This window comes from Protopterus annectens, chromosome 17.part0 (assembly GCF_019279795.1).
Source record: "Protopterus annectens isolate FY-2018-M chromosome 17.part0, PAN1.0, whole genome shotgun sequence".
Lineage (NCBI taxonomy): Eukaryota > Metazoa > Chordata > Ceratodontiformes > Protopteridae > Protopterus > Protopterus annectens.
Window position 1 is genome coordinate 814,006,508 of NC_056751.1, and position 23,230 is coordinate 814,029,737.

The window sequence follows — 23,230 nt, forward strand, 5'->3', positions numbered from 1 at the left end:
CCCATCCCTCGCCACTTGAGTGAGGTTTCTGCTGATTTGCCTGCTTGTTGGTAGAGCACTTCTGGGATGCACTGAGGCCACTGGTGCAATCCCGTAGTTTTAGCTGGAGCGGACTGTGACGCCTATCCTCATAGCTAGGCGGTGAGGGCAAGGATGGGTTTTTTCCTAGGTTTTTGTGTCACATGTGTGTGTCATCATCTGTGACCATGAACAGCACCCCTGGTTTTGATTTCTGTTCTGGGTGTTAGTGAAGCCCTTTATGCTGTCAGAAGCTCCTATTTTGTCCAAGTCTTATTTACTTCCTTAATGTTAGCAACTGAAATAAGAATGTAACTCAAGTAGTCCCTGGAGGATCAGTAGTTGAGATTGCTGGCAGATTGGGATTAGAAGGAAGCCCTAGGTATACCATGCATAAATGCCTTTTAGGCCCGATATTAGCTTTATTTGGCCAAAGGTGGTTGTGAATGTTGGCCCTACACTTTGTAGAGGTACCACTGAGTTCTCCATATGTGTAGCCTGGCTTGGGAAGCAGGGGAATGGGAGAGGCAAAGGCGACAAAGTCGGCCAGAGTGAGGAAAAACTCCCTGGCTGTAAGAAGATCGTATTTTTAAAAGATGGTCTCCATGAGACCATCACACAAAGCATGCCTTACTTTTCACTTTACTGTACAACTGCTTCCTTTGGGGATCACTTATTTTCCTTTTACCTAGGAAGTATGGTTTCTCATGAACAGTTTGGATCCATCAACCTCTGCCCCAAAGCTGCAAGGATTACAGGTATACACCCCAGGCCTGGCTGTCAGTAATGTACTGAACACTGTTGATTGGGGGGGGGGGCACCCTGCCTGGAGGCAAGAAGAGTAGAGTCTATCAGGGTCCCATCCTAGAACAGAATTCTGTTTGACAGTGAGTTTTGTATTCTGGATTCATTATGGTGGTATCCCTGGGAAGTAAGTACGGGTTGCGTGTAGCCAAGTCTGAGCTGAGTAGTGCCATCTTCACAAACAAAGCAACCAACAAATAAAACACAGGCTGTATACAAATTACCAGTGGAGCAAATAGAAGACTCAGATGTACTGTTTTTGTGCTTTTGTCAGAGTATAACACAGACTTCTTCAGAAAATGTCTGATGAAGTCTGTGTTATACTCTAATGAAAGTGCTAAAACAATAAATTTGAGTCTTCTATTTGCTCCAGTGGTAATCTGCACCCAGCCTGAGTAGTGCCATACTAGTGGACCATAGGAGGCATTTAGTAGTAGGCAATGGGGGAAGCTGAGTGCTGTGGGACTGCCCAGGGGCAGTGAAGTAGTCAAAAGGGCAAAGTATAAATTGTCCAAATTTGGAACTTGCTAAAGGCCCAGTAATCCTCAGCTAGATCCCCTTCTAGGAACAAGCAGGAAGTGAGTTTTTTAGGACTGGAGTCCCTAGTAAATTCTTAGGATAGGACATAAGTTAATAAAAGTGAAGGTAGATAACCCCTGCAAAATATAGTAAGAAGTCATTGGAATGAATAGAGAAAAGGCCAGGTTGTTTGAATAGTGTCATTCTTTTTTCTGGGGGAGTGGGATGGGAAAGGGAGGGGTATGCGCCATGAAAGGGTCATGACTGCTGTCTCTCAGGGACCTGGGTAGAGGAAGTCCCTGGTGTTAGGGAAAATGAGTGCCCTTGCCTGAGTACCTGGTGCTGACCGTGGTCCCTTTCCCTGTGTGCCTTTCCTTGAGCTACACTGGGTTGGGAAGGAAAGGAGCAGAGCTTGGTGGGGTAGTTTTTGCTTAAATGTGGGGGCTGAATCTGCAAGAAAAATTTGGTTGTCTGCCTTGACTTAGCTCTGTCCTCCATATTTTTGAGCATAACTACTGCTATAGGGCCAAAGAGAGACTCTTTATCCAAGACGTGTCTAAAAGCATGCTTCATTAGTCATGTGTGCCTGCTAATGACAGACCCAGTGGCTGTGGCTCTGCTGGCAGCTTCCCAAGCATCAAACCCACAGTGCAAAGAATGCTTGATCACTTGTGAAGTGGAACTGCAAATGTTTATTAATTCTTTGGATAAGGCCTTATTTTCAATGGTCAAAAGCTTTTGTCTTATCTGTTCCAGAAATTTCTATTGGTGTTTTATAAAGTGGAATTGGCAGATCAATGCCCTCATAGACAGAGTAACAAAGGTGTATACTTTCTTGCCAAATCTTTCGAGGGCTCTACCCTGCATATCACTGGGCAGGGGATTTTTGGATGAGCTGGTTCTGGAACCCTTGGGTCCAGGAATTAAAAACCTGTGGGTCTGCTGATGGGTTATTAAAAATTAGCTTATGTGAAGCCATAACCCTGTAGAATCTGTGAAATTTTCTGGATACAGGAGTAAGGCAGGCTAGTCTCAAAGAGGGTTCTTGAAAAACATCAACAACCTCCAAAACTGGGGATACTGCCAGAGTTTTAAGTTCTGGGAGATGGAGGAATTCCCTGACTCTTTTCTTGGATTGAGGATAATCTTGTTCTTCCCAATGAAAATGTTCTTCAAGGGAATGTAAAGTTTCTCCAACGGGTAAATCCTCAGGAGGGGAGGCAGAAGGCAAGGTCTCTTTCAAGTCAGACTCTTAAAAAGGAGACAAAGAGGGATCCTCTTCAAATGTTGAGCCCTCTTGGGCTGAGTCCTGCCTAGTCTCAAACAGATCAGTAGGAACCCTTGGGATAGGGTCTCTTCTTTTTGCAGAGGTAGATTTAGGCGGGGCTGTGAAGGTGCCTCACTGATTTCTGCAATAACCAGTCCTGCTGTGCTATCTGATGGTGAACAGGTATTCTTCAGAAGGCCTGGGCTTAGGCCATTTACATTTAGGCAGATCGACATTGGGACATGAAACAGATGCCATCCCATGTGGAGATTCAGAGGACTCACTAAGACATTTAGCTAAAATGTCTGCCGTATGTTGAATAGTTCTGGGGTTGAATCAGGAACTGAAGTGACTGTTGTGAATGTCGTGGGTAGGGCCTAAACAAGTAACACAGAGGGCATAAAAATCCTGGTGTTTGTTGTTTACCACAATGGAGGCAGTTGTTAACTTCCTCTATTAGTTAGAAAAGGAAAGAGTTTCCTAATGGGGCACTTAGCTTTTTGAAGTTTCCACTCTGGCAATGACTAACTGATACATGTACTGGATGTCAGCTTTGGGCTCCGATGGCAAGAAAGAACTGAGGTCATGATGTCGGTGGACTCCACTTATACCCTAGCATACTGACGTCAGGCAAGGGCATCTGCCGGTCATAGGAGGGAAGAATTTTACTCTGGTAGTTGGGCCCGGCCAAGGGCTTCCATGATGGGAAATCCCACAAGTCAGGACTGCAGCAGTGAAGCACAAAAAACACCATCTGCATTAGCAAAAAGGATCGAAGATATTAATTTATCCATGTTAGTGCACGATATTTGAATGCTCAAAGGTTCATAGGTACTTACTAGGTTTTTTGTCCTAGCCATACAGTCCCGTATAGGTTTTAACCCTTTTACATTATAAGACTGAGTTACCCAGAGATGAGAAGAACATCTAACTCTTGTGCAGAGGAGCAACACGTAAGAGTACTAAACCAGGGGTGAATTTACTATTACCCTCCCATTGTTCCAAATTACATTTGAATAACATAACAGAAGGACTTTGCTTTATATGGATACAAAGATGATTCCATTGAAGTGGTGTTCTTTGCAATGCATCTTTATCCCTCCATGATTTATTTATGTCAGAAAACAGATTTAGATTTCCTGTGCAGATGTTTATGTCCACACTGCACTAGTGAATGTATAGTAGGTCTGACAGGATATAGTACGCTGAGCCTCTAGCCTGTACAATACCTAGAAGAGTAATGAGACTTTGAGGTGGTCAGCATGTTTTTTTTTTTTTTTTATTTAGGCTCTTGATTTTCTCAGTAAGAAAGCTTTGTAGGTGTTCAAATGGTGTCTAATGTTTATAAAGATGCATATCGAAGGGAGCATTATACACCTTGATTGGCCTGATGAGTGTGAAACACACTGAAAGAATCATATCCCTGCACCTGGATGTTTTAATAATTAGTTGTGCAATGAAAAAGCACTTTCTTATGATAGTGGATATGTGGCGATTGAAGGACAATTTGCTGTCTACACAGGGTTCCAGGTCCCTAAGTAACAAATCATTATTTAGAAGTGTGTTATCAATATTATACTTACACAGGACTTCTTACTTGTTGAAGGACATTATTATACATTTCTTAACATTCAAGTTTTAGTCCATGGATTTGACACCAGCTATTTGCTTAATAAAGGCTCTCCTGGAGGATCTTGGTTTCCTCTGGGGAGTCTAGGATGGCTTTCCATGCTGCTCTGCACAGCCAATGTAGATATGTGGCAATATTTTTGACTCTGAATTTTTTTGTGGACATCTGAGACAGGAGAAATGGCATAGCAAGATAAGTGACATAACTGTTGTTACAATGCTAGCAGTGATCAACCAGATATATTTGGTAGTGTTAATCTGGCTTTGTGATTTGTCTGGAGGATTTGGGTAAGAATATTTTAATGTGTGAATTTTTTTTTGTCTGGACAATGTAGCAATTGCCTCATGTAAACTGACAACCCACTTCTTCTAGTTGACACAAATTCATTATGTGAGAGATGCATCTATATCAAGAACCTAGAATCCAGGCTCTCTCGCTCACCGGTCAGTCCATCTGATACTAAGCAGGTTGTCAGCATGCACACCTTGCCTCCTGTACCTACGAAACCAACAACACATAAACCTACATATGTGAAACATTAGAGACCTCTCAAACACAAACACAAGCATGTGTCACAAAATAAATCCTCTGCAGAACATAGTAGACATAACATATCACACACCAGTGTCTCACGAGTCAAGCCTCTAAGGCATAACATAAAAACATCTTAGTCATAGGCAACTCAATTGTGAGACACACAGATGTCCCTCTCACCAGGTTAGATAAGGAAAACGTCATGGGCAGCTATCTGGTCAGGTACCAGGATCCGCCACATCACACACACACTAAAGTCTATCAACAACAGGCACTGTTACGACTCTGTCATAGCTCATGTTCGTGTGAACAACTTGAGAAGTACCTCACTGGACTATATATGTCTCAGGCAGGTATGTCCATAGATTTAAGCAGTATTTTACCTCCACCTAGGATGATACCTCAATACAAACAAAAAATGATTGACTTCAACAATTGCCTTAGTTTCTAGTGCCATTCAAAGGGGATCTAGTATCCATCAGCCTGGGATGACATGGTGGACAGACTTCGATGCTTTGTCAGAGATGGTCTTCATTTGTCACCCCTGGGATTTCATTTACTGACTAAGGATCCTGCCACCCCTATAGTGCCTTTTTTAGGCAATGTCACAGGAAAAACATTTCTGATGTAAAAATACCCTCTAAAAAGAATCTCAAGGTTATGCTGCTAAATACTGGGAGTCTAAACCAGAAACTGCGCTCACTGGAAACAGTCCTCACTTTGAAAAAGGCTGATATTTGCAGTCACTGAGTCCTGGTTTAAGGTGGCGGTGAGCACCCGAGCTATACCAGGTTACATTTCCTTCCACACGTTCAGATCACAAACTGCAGATGTGAGAACTAAAGGAGATGGTGTATCAATATTTATTAAAGGTAAATGCACCTCTAGATTGGTTGGTTAAACAGTATAATTACCTTGAATTACTTCAGCTGCAATTAATTGTAGGTAAGACCCCTCTACAGGTCATTGCCACCTATAGGATCCCTTCCAAGAATCAGGACATCCACTAAGCCTGCTTGGATCTAGTTGAGTCAATCAAGGGACAACCAAGCACCCTGGTTTTGGGTGACTTTAATTACCCATCCATTGACTGGGTAAATTATATGTGTTCTGACTCACTTTCCCAAAGGTTTCTGGAATTTGTTAACTACAGTGCCCTAGACAAGGTGGTTGACACACCCACAAGGGGCTCAAACATCCTGGATCTGATACTCACCAACATAGGGGACCGCTGCACCGCCCCCAATGTGTGGCCATCCGTGGTGAGATCTGATCACAAATCAGTCTTTTTAGAAATAAATATAACACAAGACCACCCCCTTAGCAACAACTAGACTAAAAAACTTCTCCAAGGCCAATTACAACGTCTTACATGACAGCATAAATAGCTTCATAGCCCCTCCCCCCACTGATGGAAGAGACACCTATGTTGAGTTATATACCAATACTTTATATGAGCATCTGTACAATTATACTGACTCTGCTGTACCTGACAGAACCATAACAAGATCTTCAAGAAAAAGCAAACCTGCCTGGTGGACAACTGCCATCAATAGGCTATACAACAGGAGAAAGAAATTTCTGTCTAAGAGTAGGAAGGAATAGTCTCAAAACTGGAAATACTACCTCCTCAACTTAAACAAGCAAATTATATGCCTAGTGAAGTCCTCCAAAGATAACTACGAATCCAAATTAGCTTCCCTGATTAAGCATAACCACAAGGCATTCTTTAGTTGCATTCATAACATCAAAGGTAAGGCCCAGATTTGTGTTAAACTCGTAGTTAATGGTACTACATATACAGAATCTGTAGATATAGCAAACCCACTGGGTGACAGGTTCAGTGAAAACTTCACTGCCCTGTCCCTGCCACATATACCCCAAAGCATCCCTAACACCTGTCCCCCATCTAGTATATCCTAGGAGCAGGTCTTAAACACCCGCTCCAAGGCCAAAAACACAGCTTCTAAGGGACCAGAAGACATCCCGGGCTGTGTTCTACTTGGGTTAAAACAGGAATTAGTATTACCACTGGGCACACTTTTCAATCACAGCCTAAGTAATGGCTTCAGCCCTGCTAATGGAAAACAGCTACTATCATCCCTTTGAACAAAGGGGGTGCATCCAAGGACCCGGGAACTACAGACCCATTAGCATGACCAGCCTTATCTGCAAGGCCATGGAATGAATCATCATTTTACCTTATTAAGAAAGATATAGGAAATTTCCAAACACTCAAACCCACACAGTTTGGCTTTGTCAAAGGGAGACCATGCCTGTTAAACTTGACGGACTTCTTCAAGACACAATCCCCCACACAGGGATCACTGATAAGCTCACCCAGCTGAGAATCAACCCATATATTGTCAGGTGGGTTGCAGACTGGCTCACTGATAGAACCCATATGGTCAAAATAGGGGACTCCGCCTACTCCAGCAGACCCATAACCAGTGGTATTCTAGAGGGTCTGGGACCCCTACTGTTCAAAATCTACATCTTTGAAGTATAGGCTAAACTAAAGGACTGCAGCTGCCAACGTTTGCTGATAACTGCAAACTGGGAGCAATCACTGAAACCTCTAGCGATGTCAAGATCCTGCAAGAATGTCTTACGCAGAATAATGACTGGTGCCAAAGTCATGGTCTTACACTTAATTCAAAAAAATGCATGAGCATCCTCTTCACCAAGGGTGATATTCTTGAAAAGTACCACATCAATAGCATTGCCCTAAGCACATAGTCAGTGGTGAGAGATCTGGCCACACAGGTCAACAGCAACCTTAACTTCAATCACCAAGTCTCCACATTGGTAAGAAGGGCATTTTATATTGCTCATCTCCTAAGTAAAAGCATTGCCTCCAGAAAAAAAAAAGGTTATAACCCCCCTGTACTCTTCCCTCATCAGGCCAAAGTAGAGTACAATGCTCCCTTTGGCATGTTCCTTTCCAAACATTTGCAGCAATTGGAGAGACCACAAAAGTTCCTTTAAAAGAAAAATTCAGGGCCTTCAAAATCTGTCTTATGTGGACAGACTGAAATCACTGTCATTTTACTTATGTTGTACAGACTGCTCACAGGCAACCTGTGCCTTGGACATAGAGCACTCTCTGACCCAGCTTTAATGGAAATGGTCCACATTCACTAGTCAAATGGCGCACGGGTCACTCGCTCAAAGCACCTTAACCTGGTATGTGACATCAACAGAACTTGCTGGAGAGACACATTTGTCTCACAGAGGTTGCCCCACCTTTGGAACAGCTTCCTATTCATGTTAAACAAAGCCCCTCAGCTGTATTTATGCATAATTTGTACAATTGAATGGGTAATTGGAAATTCATCCTTGGAGTTCCACCTGTGTCCCTCTTGGACAGGGGGTAATGAGTGCTGATTTTAGTGTGTGCTTGATCCAGACACCCTTGGGAACATGGGTTGAACTTGACTAGGCTTGTAAGGGTTCTGGGGCCATTAGCTTACTACACTCCTATGATCCTATGGGTCTATATTAGAAGCACAAAAATGCTTCTAAGCGAATATGGAAACAGCAACACATATTTATCGAATCGCATTTAAGTGATTCGATGAATATGTCATAGGGCAAGGAGATGGTTGACCAAATTCACGGAGTTGCCCTTTCCTTCCCTATAGTGCAACCTCGGAGTTGGTATATTTAATTAGGGGTGCATGGGGGTTGGATTCCCCCCACATTGTGGGGTGTGGGGGTGTAGCCCCCCACCTGTTTATGATGTTAAATTATTTTTTTACCGAACGGCCGTGTAAGTTTTTTCCCTAGGGAAAAATTTGCTTATGTGGCCATTCGCTATTTTTAGTTTTTGTGCATTCCTTGTCGACTTTTATGTAGTTGCACATATGCACTTTCATTCTTATAATATAGACCCGATCATATGGCTGCAGATATACCTGTTATCAGGAAATCTGGACAACCCAAGGCCAGTCCTGGTCTTCAGAGAAATCTCTGAAAATAAAAATTGACAAACAACTTTCAAGAGGCAATGCAATGAAGACAGCAGCAAAAGGCTGAGAATAAAAGTGAGAGCGTTGCATCTCTCTCGCTCTCTCTACTTTATTACACATGGCATGCTTTGCAGAGTAATAGCATTGCTACATTATGTCTGCAGAAAATAGGCATCACATCAATTGCTTACAGCTGAACTGTGCAATTATTTCTTAGTTTATAATTTTTAAAAGTTATTCGGTGACATCTTTGACTAGTGTGCTCAAAAGTATTTTACAAGGCAAGAATACTACAAATCGTGCCTCACAGTGGGTCACAGTTCACTTGACTGTAGCAAACAAGAAAGAAGGCATGTTTTATAGAAATGTGCACAACTAGAAGCTGTAAATGCTTCAGATACCTCTGTTTTTGAGGTACATTACTTCTACAACTTGTCTTTCTTGTGGCATGGAAGCAGCAGAAGGGATGTGCCTTTAGATTGTTAAGTCACCACTGCAGCCATGCCTTGACATTTATCTTGCTGTTTTCCAACTTTCACATCCTGCTTGACTTTCAATTCACACAGAGTATTCACATCATAAAGGTTTTGTAATGAATGTTTTTCACACAACGGCAGTACTTCATCGAGTTGGGTGCACCATTTAGTGTTACATAAAGGAAGTACCAACCCACCTAGCTCTGGTTGCAGAGGTGCTAACAATGCTGTTTTTTATTCAGTGTCATTACTCAAGAGGTTATTGACAGAATTCCAGATCTCATGCTATGCTGACACTAGTGGTGTTTTACTGTGGGCAAAAAAGTTTGTGTGATGTGTGTGTGTGTGTGTGTGTGTGTGTGTGTGTATATATATCTATATCTATATCTATATATCTATATCTATCTATATCTATATATATATATATATATATATATATATATATATATATATATATACACAAACCCAAAGAGACAGAGCCTATTGGTGATTAGTGTAGGACAGGATATTCATGCTCGGAGTTCTCCTGGTGAGAAACCTTTGTGGGCATTCCAACTGTTGCAAGTGTCTGGTTAGGTAACATGCCAAAGGGGGCACTGTACTCAATGACAGGTCTGATAAGGGTCAAGTAGAGTGGTACTACAATGTTTTTGGACTTGGATGTCATACCCTTACCTATAAACTGGGCACCATAGACTGATTTATTACTTTGTTAGATGCAAGATGGTCAAAATCAAGGTTGTACTCTGCATATATTCCCAGATCCCTTATTACTGGATTGACTTTTAGAAGTGTTTTATCAATGAAGTAATTAACGTGTTGGGAGTTTCCTAAATAGCATTATAATGCATTTTTTGACACTGAGTTTTAGGCCATGGTTTTGGCACCAGTCATTTTTGTGTGTTAAGCCCTCTTGCAAGATGTTGGTGTCTCGTGAGAATCTATAATAGCTCACAATTTGCAGTCATTTGTGAACTTGGTCAGCCAGAGGCCTTGAAAATTAGCCTTGACTTTTGAGAAGTAGATGTCAGACAGGAGTAGGCCCAGCACAGAGCCATGGGGTACCCCTCTTCTGATCTGATTTGTGGAGGTGGTCTCGGTGTAGTCTCACTGATCCTGACTTCTTAGGTCGTGTGTATGAGCCAGGCAGCAATCCAGTGAGTTATGTAGAAATGTATGCCTAGCTCCGACAGCTTGTCAGCAATGCCTGTGTGGGGGATGTACTGAATGCCTTAGCCAGGTCAGGATATGTAATATGTACTATTTTATCCTAGTCCATTGCCTTGGTGACCCTCTCAAAGAAGTTTACCAGGTTAAGTAGGCACAACATTCCCTTGCCAAAGCCAAATTGGGATGGGTCCAGTGTCTGTAGGATGCCAATGTCCTTGTTTACCATTTCCATGACAGTTCATTCCATGGCTTTGCATATTAGGCTCATTAGACTGATGGGTCCGTAGATCCTTGAGTTAGTGATGGTCTGCCCTTGTAGAGGGAATAACTGTTGTGGTCTTCAATTCACTTGGAACACAACCTGTTTAGAGGCTGTAGTTAAAGAGTGCCTCAAGTGGTCCTGATGGGTTGCATTTTAGGCTACTCTGCAGGCAGCCAGGGATGTTGTTAGGGGCCAAAGAGGCAGTATCCTTGGCTTTAGTAAGTGCTACCAGCACCTGGTTGCTACTAATGCTTGGGAGAAGTATGTTGGAGGAAATCTCATCCAGAGGAGATGTGTGTGTGTGGGGAGTATGAGCTGAATCTATCAGCCACTAAATTTGCTGTCACCCTGATCAGTGAAGGTGGTGCTGTTCATTTCCAGTTTAGCACACTGCTGCATGTTACCTTTAAGATACTAGATATAGCTGAAGGAGGCCATCCTGACTTCACAGTGGGCCTTCTTGGACTTAGTTAGAAGTTTTTAGTTTAGTTGTATAAGACAGCACTTGTCTTTAAAGGAGTTGCTCTTCCCTGTTTTGACAATGATTATTTCCTTTTATTACATACCCTGTTTAGTTGAGGATTCAACCAGTGGTGTTTGTTTTTAGTGTTTGTTTTGGGTTTACTACTTGTACATATGGCAGCCTCTGTAGAGCCATTCACATGTTTGCATCGGGCCTTGACTAATTCTGCATAGATACCTGTGGTCTCGGGGTTAGGGGTGCCTTAACTTTTGATATAGAGCTCAGCTCATAACATATTATATACTATCATGATACCTGTAGTTTGCAATCACTTGTTATGTGTATATTCAGGTATTCAGGGTGAAACAATTCTGTGTCCAGGGAGAGATGTCTGTCTCTCTCCAGTGACAGGCAGCTCTGCCTTGATTTTGAAAGTCTGCTGTCCACATCTAATGGTCAGTCAGTGTGATTTACTTTGACCACTGACACAATACAATGTCCATGTCTTTGGATAGAAGTCCACCAGTTATTTTGCTGGTTTACCTATACATGTTGACTGCAACTATTTGAGGTATACTTACAGAATACATTTACTGTAAAAATTTGGCTTGAGAATGTACTGGTGTCTCCATTAGGTTTACTGTCGCTTAGGAATGCCAGATTGTATAGCTTTATTCTGTGCAATTTTAGCTGTGTGCATGCTTATGCTGAATGTTATGTTCCTTTATATTATTTGGTTACTTTGGGTAATATTTACACAATGCTCTTGTGTTTTGCCCACTCACCACTAGCTATTTTGCTGTTTTGTTGAGACAGGTTGGTTGTCACCCTTTGAGGTATGCTTATACCATCCAGCTTCTATGTAACTTTGAATAGGATAATGTGGGCATCAGAAAATTACTGACTACATATGTTCATAGGTGATGACTAGGCTATCAGCCCAAGAGTTAGCCCAAATAAAGTACAAGCTGAGGCCTTGATGAGATTTGAACTCATGACCCCTGTTTACAAGACCAATGCTCTAAGCCCTGAGCTACAAGGCCTGGAAAACCTTTACCTGGATCCAAACTTCAGAATTTTCTGTTTGGAGTCTCCAGCTACAAGGACTACACGAACAAACATAATATAACACTTTGGAAGATACAGCAGCAGCTACAGTATCCTTCAGATCTGTTGTCATATAAATACTGTCTCCTCCAAAGCATTGTTGTGTGTCCATTTATTCACTCATTTTGTGATACATTATCCTATTCATGATCATATGGCAGATGGGGCTCACTTTGCTGTATGCCGCTCGTACTGTTGGTAGGAATCCTGGTGTGGTAAATTCAGGGAATTAAACTATTTGCTATTGTATGTATATACACTGCTGATCTTTGACAAAGCGTACCTAGAAAACACTTATAAAATGTCACTACATTTGAGTAAACTGTCAGACTGTATGATACGTGGTGACACTCCCTTGGTCTGAATGGTATACCACTTGGAATATGCCAAACACTTTCTTCTACATACATGTCAAGGAAGTCTTCCATGATTAAATTATTAAAAAACATTACTTATCTGAATGGGTCCTCAGATAAGTGGGGTATTTGGTAACATAAAAACTGTATTATACCTAAGTAAGTCACTTACACTGACAGCAGGTCTTTTGGAACCTTGTACCCAGTGTAAGCCTGTTTATGGATAGGTTCTACACTGAAGTAAGTCAATTAAACTAACAGCAAGTCTTTCAGAATTCCAGGCAGGCTTACACAGCTGCAAGTCACATACATTGAGAGCAACTCTTTTGGAATCTTGCCTATTATCTCATGAAAATTACATTACATTAGATTAAAATATCAAGACAGAGGTGTGGAAGCTGTAGGAAGGCAATTCATTTTTGGGGATTTTATTGTAAGGTGTTTTAATTCAAGTAAAATGATCCCAGTGAACAAAGCAGCAGTGAAATCAGATGTACAAGACTGAGTCCATTTCTGGGCACCATTTACTGAAAGGGATAACAGACTACTGGAAGATCAGAGGAACGATACTAGAAGAGAGTATGTGATGGAAGGAAAGGGGGAGAAATAACATTTAAGACACTAGGCCTCTTTTGGCTTCAAGAAATACGACAAGACATGCTTTGGATAAAGAAAATTATGATAGGGAACATTGTCATCAGATTGCTGGTTCAAGTTTCTTTCTAGACCGTAGGACTTCTTAACTGAGAGGGTTGCTGACAAATGCAGGGCACTTTGAAACAGGTAGTGGAGAGGGAATCAATTGAAAGGGAAAAAGCAGGGAAGGATTAAACAATATAAATGAGGTAAACTGATGAACATTTTCTATGGTTAGATAAGAAAGGATCTACTTCAAAAAATGAGTGTTTACTTATGTATTTATTGCATTTCATAATTGGTGGATAGTCCTGCTAAGCTGGCCCTTTTCAGTCATGACTAGGGTCACAAAGTGACAAGTATATAAAGTAATTATAAGTAATATGGCATGAGTAAATATGAGGGTTGTCAGCTGGAATGAGTATTTGAAATTTATTTCCTCAGTTAAAGTGCTCAGGAATTACACTGTAGAACAGTTGTACCACGATTGTTTTGTGACTTCTGCCCATGTCATATTGAATCACTGACACCTTGTTTAGAAAGTCATGTATGCCCGCACATACTGAGTGGTACATTAATAGTTACTGTCATACTGAAAACAACTGCTTATAGAAATTACTGCAGAGGAGGTTTAAAGATTTAATGGAGAATTCATCTTGCAGGAAGTAAAGAAGTGATTTGTTATACCAAATGCAAAATAAACAGTATTATTTATTTATTTATTTGATATTTGTTAAGCAGGAAAGTCCGACTGGGCATGAATTGCCAGTTTTCAGCGGAAACCTGCGGAGAAAAGCTCCACAGAGTTAAACAAATTACAAAGGCTATGGCAATACAGACAGCATGCTACAAAGTAACACTAAAAAAGGCATTGACAATACAGACAACATGCTACAAAGCAACAAAAAAAATCTGGTTTGTACAATTCTGTTCAGAGACTTTCAGTTAGTCCTTTTTTTCAGGATCATTTAAATAATAGTAAATAAAAAAGCTCATTACTAGAAGTTCTGTATATTATACCAAGTTTGCATGAAGTGTGGCTGTGTGCAGATGGTTTGTGAATAAGGTGAAAGGCAGGGGTCAAAGTATAGGTCCTGTGGTACACCTAGGGTAACTGGAAGGAGAGGAGATAGGGAGTCCATCCATTTTATGGCCTGCTGGCGGTTGGAAAAGTAGTCTTTAAACCAGAGAAGGGTGGAGTTATCAAGACTGAATCCTGAGAGGATGGTGAGAAGTTTATTATGACAGACCACATCAAATGCTTTAGATAGGTCTAGAAAGACTTTTGAGACCAAATTACCTTGGTTCCGTTGTTGATTAACAAAACTGGTAAAACTGACAAGGGAAAGGGTGGTGCTATGCTGTGGGCATACTCCATGTTGTATTTTGGCAATAAGGTTGTTGGCTAAGAGATAGTTTAGTATCTGGGAGTGAATACATTTCTCTCAGATTTTAACCAATGGGGAGAGTATGGCTATTGGTCGGTAGTTGGATAATTCTGTTGAGGTACCACCTTTATGTAAAGGAATTATGTGAGAGATTTTCCAAAGAGAAGGTACTGATTGCTCAGCTATGGATTTATTAATGAGAACAGAGAAAGGGTATGCTATGGCTTTAGTAGTGATTCATAGGTATTCAGCTGGGAGGGTAGTAACTTTTACCTTGGACAGGTGTTTTGTCGATAAGACAGGTAGGGATCAGTTTGAGTTAAAAGAGGTTCTGGTTGTTGGAGAGGTTGTGTAGATCTGGAAGACTGTGAGGGAAGAGGGGGTTATCAATTTAAAAACTGAGTTGGAGAAGTAGTCTTTGCAATATTGATGGGGGTGTCATTTGTGTTTGGGGGTGTGGTGCTAGTTCTACCTGGTTGTAGAATTTTGTTTATGGCTGCCCAGAATTTCTCAAGGTTTTATTTAGTTTGGGTGTCTAAATAGTGTTTTTTATCATTTCTTATTTGCTTTTTCTTTATTTCTTAGTTCAAGGAATAACTGTCTATTTGAGCTAGTTTTTGTATAACACCAGGTATCCCAGGCTTTGTCTCTTTCTTTTAAAAGTAAGTGGGTGGTTTTGGTGAGCCAGGGGGCATAGTTGGATATGGTCCTAATGGTTCTTGGAGGGGCTAGTTGATTAAGTTTGCCTAGAAAGGTAGAGTTAAAGCGGTCAACTGCCAAGTCCAATGGAAGGCAGGTGAGAAGGGACTGATGCAGTAATTTAAAGCTGATATGAAATCTTCTGGTTTGAAATGTTTTGTGTAGCATACTTGGAGGGATTTTTTTGTGGGTTTAATGTTTTGTCTTAGTAGAAAGGTGGGGAAGTGAATTGCTTACTGTGTTGGGTAGAATACTAAAGTGTTGGGTTGAGGAAGGACGGTTAGTGAGGATACCGTCAAATATGGATTCTATATTTGTAGGTTTATCTGTATGGGTGGGAGTTTGTATTAGTTGTCTAAAACCATAGAGATGTATATGTTTACAGGGTTGGGGTGTGTTAAAGGAGGACCAGTCTAAGTTAAAGTCACCTAGGATCAGTGTTTCCTGTGGGAGGGATTAGGATGCCCAGTGTATTATGGCTTCAAGTGTATTATTGTCCCCTCAGGATATATATGTACCTAGTAGGTTTAAGTGTTTTTGTTGGTTAATTCTAACTTTGGTAAAAAAGGGTCTCTGCATTCTGAAATGTAGGGATGTCCATGTTAACAAGGTTGATGGCAAGGCTGTTTTTAAACAGAAGGGCAGCACCACCTTTTCTCTTACATAACCTATCTGTTCTGATAATGTTGTACCCAGGTGGAAGCATGTCATTGTCTTTATTGTGCAGCTTGAGCCATGTTTCTGTAAGAAGTATAAAGTCAGGGGTGTAGAGTGAAAGGGTGGCATGGCATTTGTCTATTTTGTTCAGCATATTTCTAATGCTGAGGCTGAGTATTAGTAGGTCTGACTGTTTTCTAATGGAGTTCAGATGATGTAGGTTTGGGATTGAGGGAAATGGGGAGGTATGTGGGGTACTGAATTTGGATAGATGTACCCACTATCAGTTGAGATGCTAGGTGTGCAATAGCCACCAGGTATTTGGAAATGAGTAGGTTGTACTGTATGCTGGGATGCCCTTTAGAGTGGTAGTGGTGGATTTTAAACGGGGCTAAATCTAGTAAGGATTGATTGAATATGCCAGGTGCAATGTAAAAGAATTCTGAGTGAGCTGGCAGGTAGTTAGCTTTAGTGGAAGAATAAGAGTAAAGGTACAGGCTAAAGAATGTTGGTATGAGGTAAGTAAGGTAGCTATGTGGAGGGATATTATTAGTGTAGTTAGTAGGAGATACACAATGTTACACTGAGAGTAGTACATTAGGGCTAAAGTAGAGGTAATGGCTGTTGTGGGGAGTGGGAAGTTTAATAGTAAGTTGGGGTTGTATGAGTAACATGTTAGTTTGTATGAAGTTAGAGGTGTATGACTAATCAGTTAGATAGTACGAAAGTATGGTAATGTTTTTTTAAGTGTAAGGTGGATAGTGATTATTAGTTAGGGGATGTGATTGTTACCTTTGGGCTGTGGACAAATAAGGGGATGAGCAGGGGGGATGTATTAGTTGGTAGTGATTTATTATAAGGGATGGCTTAAAGGGGTGTGCTAATGAAAATAATTGTGATTGGTTGAGAATAGTGTAAGAGTAGTACTGGGTGTGGTATTGTTTTGGGATGTTTATGCAAGAGAATGTGGGTGAGGTTAAAGAGTGGTTAGTTGTAAATGTAATGAAAGTGGGGGTGGGTGGAAATGGTGGTAGGGTAGGGGAGCAGAGTGAGCCTGAGTGTAGTACAGGCAAATGGAGTGGGCTGAGCCCTAGATGGGCTTGGCCATGTGTGCAAGAAAAAACAGTCACTTGCTTCGGAGGTAAGTTTGATAGTATATCATCCTGCTGGAGCATGTTCTTAGACAGTGTGTAACAAGAATAACACTGACAGGTATACTGTCGGTTTTACATAGAATTTAGCAAACATATTTAGAGCCAAGAAAGAAAGTACAATATACAATAGGCACTTTAGTGAAAAGGAGAAAGTTATTACAATATAAGCCATAATACGCTCTAGAGACCTCAACCTTATACACACAATCAACAGAACAAGCTGGAGGGACAGGTTCATAACCCAGAGATTGACCATGCTATGGAATAGACTTCCCATACATGCCAAACAGAGCACCTCACTGGCCCTCTACAAGAGAAATCTTGATGAATGGATGGAAAATTGAAAATTCACCCCGGGATCACTCCAGCGGCTCTATTCGACAGAGACACTAGGAACTAAGGTCAGGTGGCACGATGCCAGGATAATCCTATGGGCTAGGCTTGTAAAGGCTCCAGGGCCATTAGCCTAGTGCACACCTATGAACCTATATATTAAAGTCATGTTTGTATGTATATATATAAATATATATATATATATATAAATATATATATATAGAGAGAGAGAGAGAGATTTTGAGGCAGGGGTCCATCTTTAGTTGATCATGTGAGTATACTTTAATGTGTGTACATATCTATATGCTTACAAAAGAAAAGGAATTATCAGATTATAATCTTATTGTAGGTAGCTAATAGGTGTTGTTAACAAGTGGGAGTGGGGTTTATGTGGAGACTATAAAATTTAGGGGAGGAAATTTGATGTGGAATTTAGCCTGGCTTGGTGCATGAGCAGAACCAGTTGTTAATGAGGTGGTCTTTGAGCAGAGTTTTGAATTGGTGTAAGTTAGTAGCATTTAGGACGTGTTGGGGGACTGAGTTCCAAAGTTTAGAAATTTGGTGGCAGTAAAGACGGTTACATGCAAGAGAGTAGAAAGAGGACATGGCAGTGCAAATGGAAGACAAAAATATTAGATAAATGAAGTATTGAGGTGAGGGGCTGTATTGTTTTAAAAGAGGCAAATAAAGGTTATGTTTCTAAATTATGGGGGCAGGAGTAGGACACAGTGGTGTGCACACCTGTACAATAATTCTAAGCAGATAGCTAATTACAGGTTAACACCAACTGTTTTCAGTAAAGTAAACACAAGTTGAGGGTTAAGACTGAAAAGTATTTTGAATGGACTCTGTAGGCTTCCTGTATTTTGTTCACTGTTTGCGGGGGACAAGCAAAGATGTTTTTCTAACTTGAATTCAATGCAGGGATGTTTCCTGGGATAGCCACTACTATAGCTGCAAAGAAAAAAAGCAGATACAGAGAGATTATGTTAAAGTGGGGGAGGATTTGTACTAGGGTGGGAAAACAGGTTAAAAAGACAACAAAACACAGGTAAAACAGCCAAAAGCAGACTATGGAATGTAATGAGTGAGTGGTAGTTTGGGAGAGGGATAGGTATAAGTGTGCAACTAGGGTGGTCTCTACTATCAAAGAGCTTAAGAAAACTATGTGAAAACTACAATGCAATATCTTCCATATTATTATTATTAAACACTTCCCTCAGAGGGTCGACAGCCTATGGAAAACCTTCCGTCTAGCCAACAAGTAGAGGCAGGAAACATAAAAACAGAATGGTCCAGCTTTTTAGCCATGGATAAATTCTGACATCAAATTAATTACCTTTAAGAGAAATGTGGCAACAAATCTGAATAAGTACAGCAAGGCAGTAGCAAAAGTTGGCAGCTGTAATCCTACAGATTAGGAAAAGGGCCAACTTAGTTAAACTGACTGAAAAAAAAACTTACTGTCATAATTAAAGCAAATAATTGTAATATCTCAGTTTCAGACCTATTCCCTCTCATTTTAATGAAAGCATGTTTTTTTTAATTGCAATATACTAATATTATAGGGCTGAAGATAAAAGTGAATACATTTACCATATTAATTTAGTTTTATAAATGGTTGCTCAGTAACCATATATTAGGAAGTTTTCATTCACATTAAGTGAAAAAAGATTCACGGCTACAAGTATTCTGACACCTTCTGGGCTACATTTTCTCTAAAATACATTTTCCTCAATCCAACAATAAATGCTTTTATCTACAAAACATATATTTTTGCTTCATCACTAGCATAGTGGAATTTAGCTCATCTTAACTGACCAGCAGTCAGTCCCTGCTGACTTTAAATCCTACTGTGGAAACTACAGTGTTACATTTTTGTTCTTACCTGATGCACACAGTCCAGGAACTGCAAAAAAATTGGAGTAAAATCACTTCCTTGACTGTTTGAAGCCAGATTACTCCGCTGACTGAATTTGTGACCAAATGAAAGCCATTCTTTTTCAATCAGCATTTGGAAGCCTTCTAGAGTCCTGTAGAATGGATCACAAAGTAACTGCGCTAGAGACACCACCTAGGCAAAGGAAGACAAAGAAAAAGATGAACTCAGTCTGGCTAGAAACAGCTGTTAATATTACCAGTAATTTTGTAAACAACAGAATGAGGGTGAACGTCAAAATGCCAAAAGTGAAGAAAGAATGACAACTGAAATAAGTTCAAATGCCAAAAGTGAACATGTAATAAATAACTAAATCAATTAAAGAAAACAATCTGTCATCAGATTAATTCTTTCATTTTAGACTAGTGGGTTGTGTAGAGCTACCATCTCATTTTCTCAGATAGCACATTTTGTTTGTGTTATACTTTCATATGGCACTGATGACATACCAAATCTGGTCATTAAATAATGGGGGATTATTTGGTATTAATGAAGTGAAGTCAAGGAAGGAAAAATTGTCAATGAGGTCATTTCTTGCATTACTTTGCTGACCAGTTTTGGTCATAACCACTTGTTTCTCTACGTACTTTAGAAACATACATATATTTTTGGGTGTTTCTGACCCATCTCCTACATCCACAGTCATAGCAATTCTGTTTCAGGCAAACTGTTCATTCATTTATGTTTTGCACTTTATTAAAATGGCTAGCCTCTACTAGGCAAAGCCCATTTAGACACAGTATCCTGGGTGGGAAGCCACTATACTGTCCAGGTAATAATGCCCCACCTCCCCACCCCCAAGTATGCGGGACTGGGCAATACACCAGAATGTAAGAGGTATTCTTAAGACTTATAGCACAGGCCTCCTTATTGCTGGAAGGTCCAGGCACTGCCTACATCAACCCTAAAAATGGACTACTTGTACCAACATTATGCAAACTATTAATGAAATAAAAGCTTTATAGTATTTTTGTGTAGAATTGGTTGTAGAAACACAATATAGCATATATGTGTGCAGTGTTTCTAATCTATTAGTGATTAAAAAATAACAAAAGGAAAAGCAAGTTCTGTGTGTGTATAATTTATTCTTAGTATGCTGTAGCTAGCGATTCCCCTACACTATTAATGTTTATGAGTTCAGTGGTATGAAGAACATTAACCGATGTATCTGCATATGACACCCAATCAACATCACCACCACATATGCATGTGCACTTTTCTAAATATTAATTTTTCATCTTCAGATGAAGATGCGACAAAACAGTGAAGAATTACCACACCTTGCAATGTGGCACTACAGAGTTTGCATCATGCATTGCATGAATCACACTGAAAAACATTTATATCAAATGAATTAATTTCAGCTGAATGAAAATACTCATTTCAATTTTACACAAGACAGTACTGAATACTGTCCTCAGTGGCACAATATGGCAGTAAATATTAACCTGTCCCCATGGCAGAGTGGGAAGAATCCCTAAGAATGACCCAGATGACCCATGACTAGTGGCACTGCAGATACCAGAGGGTTCAGGCATAGAAAAAGGAACTTAAGTAACTATTTAATTTATTTATTTATTTATTTATTTATTTATTTATGTATTTTTCTGCTTTTCTTATATTTCCTCTATATTCAATATTTGATGTAGAACTTACAACTGTACCATGTTCTAATTTGTCAACTTTGATTAATTTAACCTAATTTTCCTGATACTTTTATTATTGTTCGAATTTGCTTATTTTTTTGTCATTTTTTGTATCAACTATTTTTTGCCATTTGTGTATTGTAATGATTCTTGCAAACATTTTACATTACTTGTTGTTATTGTATATTGGAGTTTTTCTCCCTGTGCCTCCACTGAAAATGGGCTCTTTTTAGCCCAGTGGACTTTCCCGGTAAACAAATATCAATAAATAAATAAAGCTTGAGGAACTGTCACTAGTTTTCACATCCAGGATGAAGGGAGGTGGCTAGGCCCACCACTTTAATGACTACTACAGGTGGATGGCTGGTTGCTCAAGAAAAGGGTCAGCATACATGTGTTCTTCCAGTGATGGATGCACCACTGATTTGGGGAAGAAGACAAGTGTAGGAACATGAATGTCTCTCCCTGACCATGCAGCCTTTGTGGAGTCCACAAACCACCTAATGGGAAGGGATTAGGTGGGGTGGGGACTGCTACAATCAACTTCTTAAATCTTGACTATCAACTCTCAGGAAAAGGAATGGGTCTTGCCCAGTCCTGGGGTGCCTGTACCTTACTTCAGAATAAATGAATTAAAGAATTAACCAAAAGAATACAAACAGAAGCCAGCGATCAATTCTTCTAAGGAATGGTTAACGAAAAAAAAAAAACTCCTGTAAATATTATCAAAGCATATAACAGAAGGAAATGCATCTTCCAGCACTGAGGATGCACATTTCCATTTTAGTTACCATGAAAACATATGCTAACTACCCATGGAAGAAATGTAATGTTGCACCAGTGACATGTGTGACTAGTTGTAATAAATACAACAAATTCTTAACTGCCTACAATGGCAAAAAAAAAAAAAAAAACAGTAAAAAAGTGATATAAAGATTGCAACTGTAAAGTTGGAATGACATACTGTGCTTTGTGCTAGCTTTGTGACATTTTTAAGGAAACAGAAGGATGATTTTAACTGGAAAAATGTCTGGTTTAGTGACAATATACCCAGTTGTTGAATGATTTACAGGTGGTTACTTTACAAAAATAAAATGACACTGCTGTTTATGGGTTTTTGTTTTTTTTGCAATAAGTATTAAACAGTTTGAGTCATAAGGTCTTTACCTCCCTTGCACAAGGTTCAAGGTTCAGTCCTGACATGTGTAAGGTTTGCATGTTCTTCCATGTTTCTTTGGAGTTCCTCCAACCTCCAAAAAGCATTCTGGGTGTTTCCGCCTCATATTCACCCGAGGACAGAGCTGTGGCCAGCAGCACAGATGCTAGAAGTTTTCCACTAGGGGAAAATCTGTTTAGACCAAATGCTTTGGGCATTGAGTGTTGTGCACAGTATCCTCTGGATAGGAGAACACAAATCACAGACTCTGCACCATGGCAGGCTATCCACTTTGTGTAAAAATTATTTAGTCACACTGACTGAAGTCAACAAATAAAAGGCATGGAAATTTGCTGGTGATAAATGGATTGAGTACCCAGCCTATACTAACTTACACCAGGGATCCATAATAGTGGGAGAGTCTATGTGCCCCTATTAGCCAGTGTGCACCTGCCATAAAGATCAATAAGTTACTGGATGGCTGGTGTCCAATTGCCCAGCTTGGGTTACCTGGGATAGGTCTGTTTAACTAAATCTGAATGTAAATCCAATTAACCTGCCAAACACTATCTAAGAATTGCTACATTCAATACAGATTCACTGACAGGGCACAGACTAGAAGTGGATGAAATAATGGTAAGAAAGAGGCTGCACATCCTCTCTATACACGAGATAAGAAGGAAGGACAGTGCTGCAAAGCACTTGGGTTAGGATCCAGAGTCCACATCTTAAGAGGGAGGATAGACTAGATATGATGTGGGAATTGTGGTTCACAAAATACAATAAGGGATGTCATCAGAATTAGTGACAGACTTGTGGCAGTCAGACTACAAAGTAAAGAACTTATATAAAGAACATAAAGATATGGCACTACTCATAATCTCATCCTATGTCTCATAAAAGGATTGGCATTCAAGCACAGGAATGCATTCAGGCAAGCAGTTGCAGGACCTACTAGATAAAGCAGGTCAACATGAGCAGTTGTTGATAGTGGGTGACCTGAATGCACATACAGGATATGAGGACTGTCTGGGTCCACATGGGT

General features: G+C 40.2%; 1 protein-coding gene across 1 annotated transcript in view; it reads right to left on the reverse strand.

Annotated features, from left to right (window-relative positions):
* The window catches only part of SBF2 (SET binding factor 2), a 3,151,758-nt gene that overhangs the window by 232,198 nt on the left and 2,896,330 nt on the right, over positions 1 to 23,230 (reverse strand). The window contains exon 36 of the mRNA XM_044058929.1: positions 19,333 to 19,518. Within this exon, the coding sequence (XP_043914864.1) occupies positions 19,333 to 19,518 (186 nt within the window). The remainder of the gene's footprint in view (positions 1 to 19,332; positions 19,519 to 23,230) is intronic.